The sequence below is a fragment of the Polypterus senegalus genome, chromosome 15 (assembly GCF_016835505.1).
Source record: "Polypterus senegalus isolate Bchr_013 chromosome 15, ASM1683550v1, whole genome shotgun sequence".
Classification (NCBI taxonomy): Eukaryota; Metazoa; Chordata; class Cladistia; order Polypteriformes; family Polypteridae; genus Polypterus; species Polypterus senegalus.
This window is the reverse complement of record NC_053168.1, coordinates 74,318,857-74,331,816: the sequence shown is the minus strand read 5'-3', so window position 1 is coordinate 74,331,816 and position 12,960 is coordinate 74,318,857. Positions and strand designations below refer to the sequence as shown.

General features: G+C 33.1%; 1 protein-coding gene across 2 annotated transcripts in view; it reads left to right on the top strand.

The window, feature by feature from the left end:
- Positions 1-12,960, top strand: part of krit1 (KRIT1 ankyrin repeat containing) — an 87,320-nt gene that overhangs the window by 58,933 nt on the left and 15,427 nt on the right. For both annotated transcript variants that reach the window (XM_039737178.1, XM_039737179.1), the window contains 8 exons: positions 9-152; positions 2,162-2,318; positions 3,052-3,159; positions 5,599-5,755; positions 9,429-9,580; positions 10,711-10,877; positions 11,099-11,186; positions 12,579-12,785. In XM_039737178.1, the coding sequence (XP_039593112.1) occupies positions 9-152; positions 2,162-2,318; positions 3,052-3,159; positions 5,599-5,755; positions 9,429-9,580; positions 10,711-10,877; positions 11,099-11,186; positions 12,579-12,785 (1,180 nt within the window). The remainder of the gene's footprint in view (positions 1-8; positions 153-2,161; positions 2,319-3,051; positions 3,160-5,598; positions 5,756-9,428; positions 9,581-10,710; positions 10,878-11,098; positions 11,187-12,578; positions 12,786-12,960) is intronic.

Genomic DNA, 12,960 nt, shown 5'->3' with positions numbered 1-12,960 from the left:
CTTTGCAGAGAACGCCAGTGGGTGGATGATTTCCCGCTGCATCGCAGTGCCTGTGAAGGTGATGTTGAACTACTCACAAAGCTTCTGGACAGTAACGTTTCTGTAAATCAGCTGGACAGTGATCACTGGGCTCCTATTCATTATGCATGTTGGTAAGGTGTCCAGCAGTGTAGATGGTGAAACATGTTTAAATGATTAACTTGTTACCTGCAGGAATTTGAAACTGTTAATAAGATACAATATTGTTGTAGCAAATGCTAATGAAGGAACTACTATATTTTTATATATGTACTCTCAGAGTGGTACTTTTTTGCTTCCCTGTGGTTATGGGTTGCACGGATTTAATGAAGTGCATGTAAAATATATATTTTATTTGAATAAACCATACAAGACAGGCTTTATGGTGTATATGTAATATTTGTTTTGGAATCCTATTACCTCACTTGATGAAATAGATAGTTACAGGTGCTATCTATAAAAGTACCATTTTTATAATAAACTCCTTTAAACCAGTATCTGGTCCAGAGAAGAATGATCGTTATTGTTTTAATAAGAACTGTTAAAGCATAGTTTTGAGTATAAAGTGTTGATTTTGGTCTGCTAAAGTCAACACTTGTATATCAACTTAAGTGTTTATGGTCGGTCCTCTATTTACTAAAGCACTAAGAGGTGTAATTTTAGCACTGAGTTTTCCTACTTGCATTTAATGAGAGTTCAAGATACTGTGTTATTTGAAAAGCTTATTATCTGAAATCATGCAGAAAAGTATCAAAATATGAATTGAAATAAATTATTAAGATAATATAAGCTCTGCTCTTCACAAAAACACAATTTGTGTGTATAGAAAGAGATACAATCTAAGAAAAAAGTGGAACTGGGACAAATAATGCTAATAGGAATCCTGGACAAAATACACATTAAATTACTCATTTATTTATTCATTCCCCTACTATATATGGCTTTTTAGTCTTTGGTTCCAGAAGATGTAAAGTCATTGCTCATCTCTCTTTTATATAAATTGAGGCACAGTGAGACTATTTGGGTTTTACAAATAAAGTTACTGAATGTAGTAAATGTTGCATTGTCATGATCTTCAAGCATTTCCTTCTCTGGGTCCTCTCCCCCTACCCCCTTTACATATCCCACCGAAATATAATGCACATAGTCTTAATAGTTATTTTTCATTTTGCTTTTGTTTTAAAGATTTTGTGTTATTATGGATCAAGTTGGCAGCCTCCTACAGAGGCATGGTAGTTGAGGCAGCTAAATGTGCTTTACCAACACTGAAACTGGTCTTTGAAATGGTGATTTTAAAGTTAATACAATGACAAAAAGGAAATAAGACAGTTAGTTATTTTCTGTTATGATTCATGAAAAAAGGTAAGCTATGAAGAATGCTTAACAGTTTTAGTATAAACCAAAAGCAAATCAGAGATTTCAGGCTGAAGAGTGAGCTAGAACAGGTAAACTTGCATGCACTGTCTCATATTTACGTAAATAAATGATAAAAGAACACGTGCAAGTCTAAGTCAAATAAAATAGATTTTGATTTTCATTTGTCTTTTGATTTTTTTTTCCAGTATTTTTTGTGAGTTGATCTGTAATTTTATTCCACCTATTGAATGTGTTTGTGACCTGCACAGCCAGCACCAAATACGTCTGTATTTCATTTTGAGTCATCTACTCTCTCTGAGTGTATTTTTAACATAAAACTCGACTGCATGTATTGCCATACTTAATAGGTTATTGCTCTTGTTAAAGCAGATAACATTTTTGTGCTTTGTAGGTTTATGATGATGTTTGTTTCATAACATGTAATGCATTCTTGACCTGTGTGTAGATATACAGTGTTATAAAATGTATCTATTTTGAAAGTTTTCACATTTTATTGTTATATAACATTAAATCACAGTAGATTTCATTTAGCTTTTTTGGCACTGATGGACCGAAAAAGATCTAAATTAATTACAAATATAAATCACAAACTATTTGATCACCTGAGTATTGACCCCTTTCAAGTCAGTATTTATTTTTCATTTTTTAATATAATTTATTGAGCCTTGTAATATATTCATCTAGTCGGTCATTCATTCATATGCCACTTTTTTCTTCTTTTTTTCTTTAACCCACATTTTGCTTGTTTTTACATGTTAACTTTTAGGTATGGAAAGGCAGAGGCAACCCGACTATTACTGGACAAGGGCAAGTGTAATCCAAACCTCTTGAATGGACAGTTAAGTTCGCCACTTCATTTTGCTGCTCGGGGAGGGCACTCTGAAATTGTACAGCTACTTTTACAACATCCTGAAACTGACAGAGTGAGTAGGAAATTGCTTTAGTAGTTCGCTTTGAAGAGTAGTAATTTATTTAGAGAAACAACTTGGCTTTGAGTTTTGTTTATGAAAATTTTGGATTTCTTTTCAGTATCCAATTTAGTTTAATAAAAATGGAATAATGACTTTAAGTCTGATATTCAGAATGTGAAAGTATTCATGGGAAAGCATCGATTACGTATGCCAAAAGATATTTCTCATGGGTAGAGTATGGCTGTGACATTTAAATTTTAAGTAGCCATTTATTTTAAAGGTTAAGATCAATAGAGCTGTACATCTTTGAAAATATAATCTTTTTCTAAATAAAATGTACCTTATTCTGGAACAGACATTTTAAGACATCATAAATCATTTTAACAATTTAAACAAATGTGGATATAGCAAATCAAAAATATATAAATTTGCATTATAAAACTGATGTGTTTATTTAACATGTGGTCATGTTTTTGTAGTTTCACATGCTTGGAGGATTAAGTATATAGAAATATTGTGGCATAAATATATGCAAATTTATTTAAATTGTATCCCAAATATTACAAACATTAACTGTGGAGAAATATTATTTTTTGCCTCAGTAACATTAACCACTGCTGTATACAAAGATACATTTTGAGTATGAATCCTGATTGACAATTTTTGGAAATTCATGCATTTTAATAAATGTTTTGATTAGTAATTATTTAATCAGAATTTATGTACACACTTTAATTTGTTTTAGCATATTACTGATCAGCAAGGAAGATCGCCTTTGCAGCTCTGTGAAGAGAGTAAACAAAATGATTGGGAGGCAACAGTCCTGTTACTGCAACAAGCCAATAATAAACCAGTAAGAATGTATTTTTGTGAAAATGTCAGGATTACTTTCTTGCTTAAAACTGAAAAGAGATTTAAATTTATTGAAGTGAGATTAATTTCTCCTTACCTTCAAAACGTACATAATAATGATGTACATTAAGTAAAAAAATCTTACTGTCTGTCTATCTATCTGATGGATTACTGGATACCCGAGAGAGGTTTCCAAGTCATAAATCGCATTCTTTTCAAATACACATGTGCAGACTCGGGTAGAAACCAAGTGTTTGTTCTGCTTTAACTGTACAGAGAGGTTTTGTTGCGACTGCTGCTGAATTAGTGAAACATAAAAATTTGTGAAGATGAAAGTTCCTTCAGTCATCATTATTTTTCTGTCATAAACTAACATGCCTACAAGTAACACATAAGATGGTGTTCTGTCTTTTTAAATATAGTTTATCATAGTCATACTTGCTTTTATTTTTGTTTTTAACAGATTCATTTACTTTATTTTTGTTCCCATTTTCTGTCTTAATTAGGTTTGTACCTGAATTCTAATTTCATGTATACAGTATTTTTTTTATTGATTTCTAAAATAAACTGTGTGACCTAAAAGAACTTCCAGGATGCTTAAAAATCAATAAACACTGAGTCTTATAACAGACTATTGTTTAACTATAAATGTGAGAGTCCAGCATAGTGATCACAATTGGATGAACAGGAGAGAGAGTACAAGTTCCAAGACGTTTCTTGAGAGAAAAAGAAAGGGAGCAATTGCTGCAAGCAAACAGGAGTGTAATAGAGTGAAGGTTAATGTTTTTGCCCACACAAAAGTCATGCAGAGCACTCTGTGGTGTTTGTTTTAAAATTGTTCCAATGGCTGTAGCAATAGAGTAGATTATTTAAGAGTACGGTGGACAGGAAACCGCTTGATTGTCTTAAATAAATGAACAATTTAAACTTGGATACAAGAATTATCATTTTGCAGACCTCTGGAGTTGTGCAGTCTGTAACACACACTTTGAAACCCACTAATCTAATTGAACAAGTACTGACAAACGGTTGTCATTCTGAGGTCTTTATGCCCAGGCCTGCAATGAAGAATTACAAAATTGTTTTAGGTTAAATGAAAACCACAGTAGCCACAAAAAAGACTTGGAGTTATCCCATTGCAAATGTTTTTACCTTGCAACAGGAAAATCATAAAGGCAATTGCAACTTTTTTTCTGAAGAAAAACTACTTGGTTGTGGCTCAAATAATAAATTACACCGATCTAGAAATTAGTTTCAAGCTTCTAGATTAGCTGAATATCCCTTTGGTTGTAGGATTTTCAGTAAGTGACAAATGGAATTCCATTCTGTAGGAGTAACTGTGTCAGCAACACACTAAATTGTTCCTTCAGCTGTTATGTTACTGACTTGTACTTGCGTTAATGGAATCGGAAGTTATGGTTTTAATTATACACACTATTATTCTTGAATGTTTAAGCTAAAATAACAGGCAATAGCCTTTTTATCTAACCTAACTCGCTACTTAACCTTTAATTTGACATTGCAAAAGTAATCTATAATAACTTGTTTCTGTAAAAACCATTTAAGTTGTATTTTAGTCCGAAAAGATGGAATTGACCTTTTATTTGTTTACGCATTGTCTAGACATGTTAAGGCCAAACACAATTTTCTAATAGAAAAAGCAATGCATTAAAAGGAAGCGCAAAAATCAGCAGGCAGAAAATCAAACACCCTAATCAAATTCTTTTTGTATTTTGACAGAATTATAGTCTTTAATACTCGCTTCTCAATATAGCCACTGCTGCCTAGCAACTGATGTCACTACACAGATGGTTACAAAATGGTAATGATGCCACTTCTGGTGACATGTGCCATTCACAAAAGAAAAAAAAAATCAAAATTATTCATGGAAAATGTAAGCACAAATATGCATTATTTATTAAAAAGCAACAAACTTTCAGCAGACAATGCACCATTGTGCATGTTTACCCAAAGACAGCAAGGAAAGCATCATGGTGACAAAATGTGCTTAAGTGTTAATATTAAAATATTGTGTAGATTCATTTACATATTTCATCATGAGTACATTCTTGTTTGTTACTTACTGGTTCTGGTTTTGCACATTGTGGGTTCTTTTTTTTTTGACCTTTTTACTATTCTGTTTACCAGTTGAATTTTTCTCTTAACATTTATTAACTTGAGATTAATATGAACGATTTTGGACAAAAGTGTTTATAGACCCTGTAGTCCTTTCACAGTTTTGAAACTATTAATTTTAAGCCCTATGTTTTTTTACTTAATATAAGCCTTACATTCAGTCTTTATATTTATTATACTTACACAGGTACCTTATTTTTTTTTTATCATTTGCTTCATACTGATATTTTGAATTAGTCTTAACAATTCAAGTAATGCTTCTTCTTTACTAATTAACATGGTCTTTGTCTCTCTACTATTTTAGTATGAAAAGATAAGAATATACCGCATGGATGGCTCCTACCGTTCAGTAGAACTAAAGCATGGTAACAATACAACTGTGCAACAGATAATGGAAGGCATGCGGTTATCTCAGGAGACACAGCAGTACTTCACCATTTGGATCTGCTCAGAAAACCTCAGTAAGTACAATTTTTTTTTGCCACTGTAATATTTTAGTAATATACTAACTCACACACACCTGTAAGTGCTAGTTTTGCAAAAGGCAGAACTTTGTAGAGCGCTGTGTGTATCAGTATTGCGTATGTATAGCAAATACTTTCCCTAACCCTTCACTACATTTGTAGCAAGCATTTTCCTAACTGTTTAAATATATGTTTACACACTGACCAAAAATAAACATTATTCATTCTAAGGATTGTTGTATAATTATATATATTGTTAACAGGTTGGTGCATTTGCTATCACTGCAGCTTTTCAGAGTTTAAACCATAGTTAATTCAGTTTTCTGTTAGCTCTTTATTTTTTTTTTTTCTGCCAACTTCCAAAAACTTGCATACTAAACAAATTGGTGATTTTGAGTTTTCCCTGTATGAATTAGTTGGGTGGCATACAGACGATGTGTTGTGATGCCCCATCTAGAAATTGCTCCCATTTTGCATGTGACGTTGCCGGAATAGGTTCCAGCTGTAATAAGTAGGTGCATTTATGTTAATTAAAGCAAGTTATGTACTGATTTTTCAGAACACATTTTATGAACTACAATTATGAAGAAACTCAGATTTCTCAAATTTGGACGTGAGAGCCAGTAGGCTTTGCGCCCTAGGAACCAAGTTACCCTAACTATTCTATAACATTTCAGTAATACTTTACCACTCTGATGCTGATCTTTCTAATCATTACGATAGCAATTCACAAGAAGAATTCATAATTAATTGCAGAATTATGGTATTTGAGGGTTCCTGTAGAGCGCTTCTTTCTCTTGCATGATTTGGCTCAAACACTAATCAGTGCATTGTTCTCTCATAACAGGCTTAAGTTTCGTGTTTGATATTTTTCCATCCAGCCATTTTAGTTCTAGACCAACCTCAAGAAACTGTGACACACAGACACCATCATCAAGATATCAGTGTTTTTGGTATCAGGGGACCCTAAAACGTTGAGATTACTTGAAAACTGGAGATCAAAATTTTTGATAAATCGAACTCCTCCACCATAGGCAATAGGTTATATGGTGGGTGAAGGCACAAAGCAAAAAAGCAAATACTTCTAGATTTAGTGATTGGAAGGCCTTGTGGTTTCCTTTCTTGTAGTTGTAGTTTCTTATCATTCTAGAACCCTCCTCTAAATGGATGGACTATAACATTCGTGTTCTCCAGATAATATCTCTCAGTCAGCATAGCAAGCAGAAATCAAGAAAGAATTCCAAACTCTGGTCTGCTAAATTCCTAATTATTTTAGAATTGAGATCAAAATAAACTTGAACAGTTAGGCACCACATTTCCTTTTACTGTTTTTCTATCACAGAATATTGTCCCAAGTATGTGCACGTTTTTCTGTATATTTCACTCTCAGATTTTAAAAAGAAATTTATATTTCACTGTGTCTACGGCTATCAGTGTAATTCATATAAAATATATTTTATCATTTCCTTAAATTATTTCAAAGGGCATTACATATCCCAGCTATGTTTCTTTAAGCTATTAATTAACTTCTAATGAAATCAACACATATCCTTCTGTCTAAAGCTTTGTAATTGTAACAAAAGTGTCTAGAATGTTTCATCAGAACATCAAAGTATAAACCTAAACCTTCCATCAGCTATGTAATCATGCAAACATTAACATTCTATTTTATTTCACAATTGAAGTATACAGATTATTTATAATATAATAAGTGGGTGGGAAAAGAAATCAATATACCTGTATGACATGCATTCAAATGTTGTATAATTCAAAATCTGTTTGTATTTAAAAAGCCTTTAAGGTAGTTTGTGCATCACCAACTATATTGAGAAAGGAGGTTTTGCCTTTTCATCAGTTAAGCTGTATAGTATTTTAGACTAAGAAAATATTCTAAATTTATCTGTGCTTAACAACATTGATTTCTTTGTACCCATAACCTCCTCTTAAGGCTAGTTGTTCTTGCACACACTTTCGTCATTATTACTCTTTCATTATTTGTTTTTAACTGTACAATACTAATGGTACAGCATTGTGGATATCAATAGTATTTAAAAAAAAAAACACTTGTTTGACTTTTCTTGGACTATTTTTTTTAACAGTGAGTAGTAATCTTTAAATTAGTGTAACTGAGAACGAAAACTGTTGCACTGTGATTTGTTGCCTCTTTTAATCAACCAATTCAGAATATTGTGTTCTGAATGAACTGTAAGGCAATGATATTTTATTACATATTCTTGAAAGGTTATAATTTCTCATATGAGATAAATCATTTGACTAGCACTCTGGTTTTACATTTCTTTAATTTTTGTTTGTGGGTAATTTGTATATCTACATATGTATAAAAGATTTGTACAATATATAATATAAATATATATACAATATAAAACACACATACAATAGGTGATCAAAAGGTTTGCAGCACTGTGGAATACCCCTTTCAGGGTAAGGCTGATAATTAGCACATTATTAGCCACTGTATACTAAAATATATGAAAGACAGGTTTTTATTATTTCTGGTTTACAGTGTATATTTCTTGTTTTGGAACATTATCAATACCAAAAACTACAAAATCAAGTATTTTACTGTCACTGAATTTATAACAGTAGTGGACAATTAGCCTTTGATTCATTTTTCGTGTAGTCAAAATGTAAAAAGACCATTCCTCTTGATGTCCCATAGTTAAGAGATGAGATGGAGAGTTCTGTCAAGACAACTTGTCTCTTGACAATGACACAAGGTCTGGCCAGTCTTCAGCGTTGATCGCAAAGGAGAATGTTGCCACTGTGGAGGGAATCCTAGTAAAGTATTGAAGGGTAATGGCAGATCAGACTGCAGATGATATAATGATTAGTTATGGTCCAAGAACAAATAAACATGAGCAAGATCTATAAAGGTCGAGTGCCTAGAATGTTGACTCCTAAAATGATGAAGCACTGCATCTAGTGTCGCAATTAGAATCTTGAGCTTTTTAAATTAGACATGGAGAAATTTAAGAAGTGTTTCTATAACTGAAATGAAACTTTCATGTTTCACTATGACCCAGAGTCTAAACCGGAAAGCATGACAATCGTCAATGTCAAAGAAATTCAAGGCTCAAGCCAGTTCCGCCAAGATCAAGTACACAGTTTTTTATGATATTGTGAGTATAGTCCATATTAATTACATGCCTGAAATGGCTCACATATCATAATGGTATTATGCAGATTTGCTTTGATGTTTGCAGCAGTTATTTGGGGAAAAGAGGTAAGGAAAGCTGTCGAACATCCTTCATCTGCTTTATGAAAATGCTCCTGCACATCATGAGTTCCAAAGCGACTCTGCAAAACTGTGGATTCAAAGAGATGCAATACCCACCTTATTTTCCAGACCTGGCCCTGTATGAGTGTGACCTCTTCCACAATCTGATGTTCTGCTTCTGTCAGTCACGCTATACCAATGTTGAATGTGTTAAGTCAGCTACATCAGAGGAGTTGCATAAGCAAGACAAACTATTTTATGTGAGTGGCATAGAAAAGCTTCATGAACATTGCATCAAATGTTTTCTGTTCTTTGGATTTTGTTGAAAATAACCTTTTTAGTTTTACTGGTGTTTCTTTTAATAGATCACACAATCATTCCTTATCCATGTGGATAAATTGTGCAGTGTAAAAAATATTGTTTATGTCGTAGGTCTTCAGCTAAAACCATATCACAAACCCCTGCAGCATTTGCGGGACTGGCCAGAAATAGTATCTGAGCTCACGGCTTTTGACCCCCAACGTGAAACTCCACAGCTGTTTCTACGAAGAGATGTGAGACTGCCACTGGATGTTGAAAAAAAGGTTTGCATTTTTGAACATTTGGGATATGTGAAAACCAAGAACCAGATATATCATGCGTTACAAATAGTTTAGATTTTGCAGTAATGATTGGCAAACGGGTAAAACAGTAAAGACATTCAGTAGAATTTTTTGTAACATCTGAATGTAAATGTAAATCTAAATGTTTTCCTTTTTATAATTTCATAATTGTGATAAAAAAAAAACTGAAAGACAAAGAAATGAAATACAGACAACCATACATTTTGAATGATTATCTGCATTCAGATAACACAAATGTTTGCCTTTTATAGTACTATTGTACTTGTAGAAAGACCAGGACAAAATATAAAGGTTTGGGGGGGATCTGCCCCGTATATTATCACTTTCACTGCAATAGAAAAAAGAGCAATCGTTCATACTGAGTATCTCATAGGACTAAGTCCAATACAAGACTGCTGCAGGTGAGAGTTGCTGGTTCTTTATAGTGGTAAGGAAGGAAGAGGCGGATCATCTAACAAGGAGGGAGGAAATGATGTCATCAGGGGGCGGGCTCTGTAGCCGGAAGGAAATTGGTTAGCTGTTATTTGTTCCTGCAAGGAAGGAGAGAAGGCATTAGTGCACATGATTAGCCCCACATCTCAGTGCTTCAGAATTAACCGGACCCTGTTGCTTCCTCCCATGTGCATGTGTGTGACGTACTACTTTATTTTAACCAGCATATGCTTTTTTGGTTACAATTCAGTAACTACCAGTAATTTGAGTCAAGTCTACTTAATAAAAGGCTGGTGTTCCATCAATGGTTTTTTTTTTCCCCTGCCATGGAAAATGCAAGTCATACATGGACAAATAAATTTAACACAGTTCCCAGGATATTTGATGTAGATTTCAAAGCACATATTGATCCGTGATTTCAATTAGCATTTTTTCCTTTAAAATGTACCATATTTTGCAGTACAGTTGACAAATGCTTTTAACTGAAGGTATACAAATTCTCATTCTTTGCACTTTTTACATTCATCTGTTCATTATTGAACGTTCTAATCGAGTTCATGGTCACGAGGCTCAGATGCTATTACATCAAGAAAAATAACTGTCAGGAAGGGAACAAATCCCTTACAGAGCACGCTCATGACATATTTCTGATTTTTAAGGTGGAGGATCCTCTTTCAATTCTCATCTTGTTTGATGAAGCTCGACACAGCCTTCTGAAAGGCTTCTTTCCATCACCGGATAGCAAACTTATAACACTGGCCAGCCTTTTGTTACAGATCGTGTATGGCAATTATGAAAGCAAAAAGCACAAGCAAGGATTCCTAAAGTAAGTAACATGTATGTCTGTTTTAGAATATTGCTACTTTTGTCATAGTTGATCTATAAACATCATAGTTCAAGTAAAAGGTCATCTGAAATCGACATCAACACATTATTTTGTGCATAGTTTAAAACTTGATTTTATGTATTATGAGGATCAAATATATCTAGCGCTGAAGTTTGCAGTGAATTGTGGTCTATCAACTTCTTTTTTTTTTTTTTAAACAGTGAAGAAAATCTGAAATCTATTGTTCCAATCACCAAGCTCAAAAGCAAAGCACCACACTGGACTAATAGAATCCTTCATGAATATAAGGTCAGTTTTTTCACATATAACTAATGTCTTTTAGTGTGCTGTAAAACTTGAAAAGGTGCAGTTTATTTACAATTCAAAATTTCTGTTTAATTTTAGTTATTTAGAAAAAAGTTTGAAGGTGACAAGAAAGAGTACTTTGCAGTTCAGTTGTTTACTTTTCTTTATTTTGGACACAAGTCTTAAAAGCTTTAGAATGAAACTCGGAGGTCATTATAGCACTGAAGCAATATACTGTACAACATAAAACAACAAAACCTTCATGTAGCATACCTAAAGTTATTCATTCAACAGTGTAAACCCATGAAACATTCACAATAATATTGTGGTATTTAGATATTGGTATTTTTTTTTTTTTTTTTAGAATTTACACTTTTTAATATTTTCAGATGGCAACTTTGTTAATATTTAGTAAAGTACTATAAGAGTATTTCCTTTGTTTTCTGGGTTTTGATAAATGAGGTTTGGATCCTTTATATATAAAATAATTGTTGCCAGCCTGGTAGCTTCTGAAGCAGGTCCTTCGCAGATTGCATTCATGCACTTTGGGTCATTGTAGGGTGGTGAGTCTGTAGTACTTACTGCCTGTCAAAAATACTGAGACAGCACAACAGGACAGGACAGGACAACCTCAAAGAGAGGGCACCAAACTAGAAATTGATTTGGTGTATTTAAACTTACTAAAACAACAGCACTGCTTGCTCTTCTAAAACTTGTCTACGACAAAATGCATTGGCTCTTCTCCACTCAAAAAAACTGATGCAAAGGAAGAAAATTGGCTCAATTTCAAAATAAATTTAAAATATAGTACTGTTTTGCAAATTTGTTAACCTGCACAACTTTCCATTCATTTACACTGATGAGTGACTTCACTCTGGTGGTGCTGCTGCATGAAGATTTTGATATATTCATATTATCCTACTATAGTACATGTTTGAAATATTGTCAGTTAAATTTTGTACTATGAAAAATGTTGATGTTAAGGTAAATACTTGGGTGTAAATTTTACAGAATATTAATTACAATTCAAAGGAATGAAGTGTATTATATTTTATAGTGAATGCAAAGATGTCATAATGTTGTCTGTATTTAGGGTGAGCAAAATCTCATTCCAAAATGCTTGATTTCCATAATTCTTCAATGCAAATTCTCACTGATTTGATATCCAAATATAAGTATATTATTATTAATCACAGATTTAATTTTCTTATATGAAGCAATGTCTTCTTTTAGAATAGTTTTTTTTTTTTTTGCAAAGTGAGTCTGCATTTAGCATGCTGCTAATCGGCTTCAAACATCCCAAGGCATCAAAGCTAGGCTAGCATTTTCTTCTTGTTGTTCTTATCATGTTGTATATTTTTTGATGCTGTTTTTTGTTTTACTTTTTCTTTCCAGAGCCTTAGTACCAGTGAGGGAGTTAGTAAGGAGATGCATCATTTACAGCGACTATTTCTTCAAAACTGCTGGGATATTCCAACATATGGGGCTGCCTTTTTCACAGGGCAAGTGTTTACAAAAGCTAGCTCTAGCAATCACAAAGTAATAAGAGTTTATGTGGGAGTCAATACTAAGGGACTGCATCTCATGAACACAGAAACCAAGGTATGGGTTACTTTCTGTCAGACATTTTATATATTCTTCTGCTGTCTTATTCAGTAGTGTTTGTATACTGTAGTATGTGCGTTGAAATGAAATAAATGAATAGTTTTGTTATTGTTTTCACCTTATTTCATGTGTTTATGTACGTATGTGTGTACAGTATATGATATATACTGAG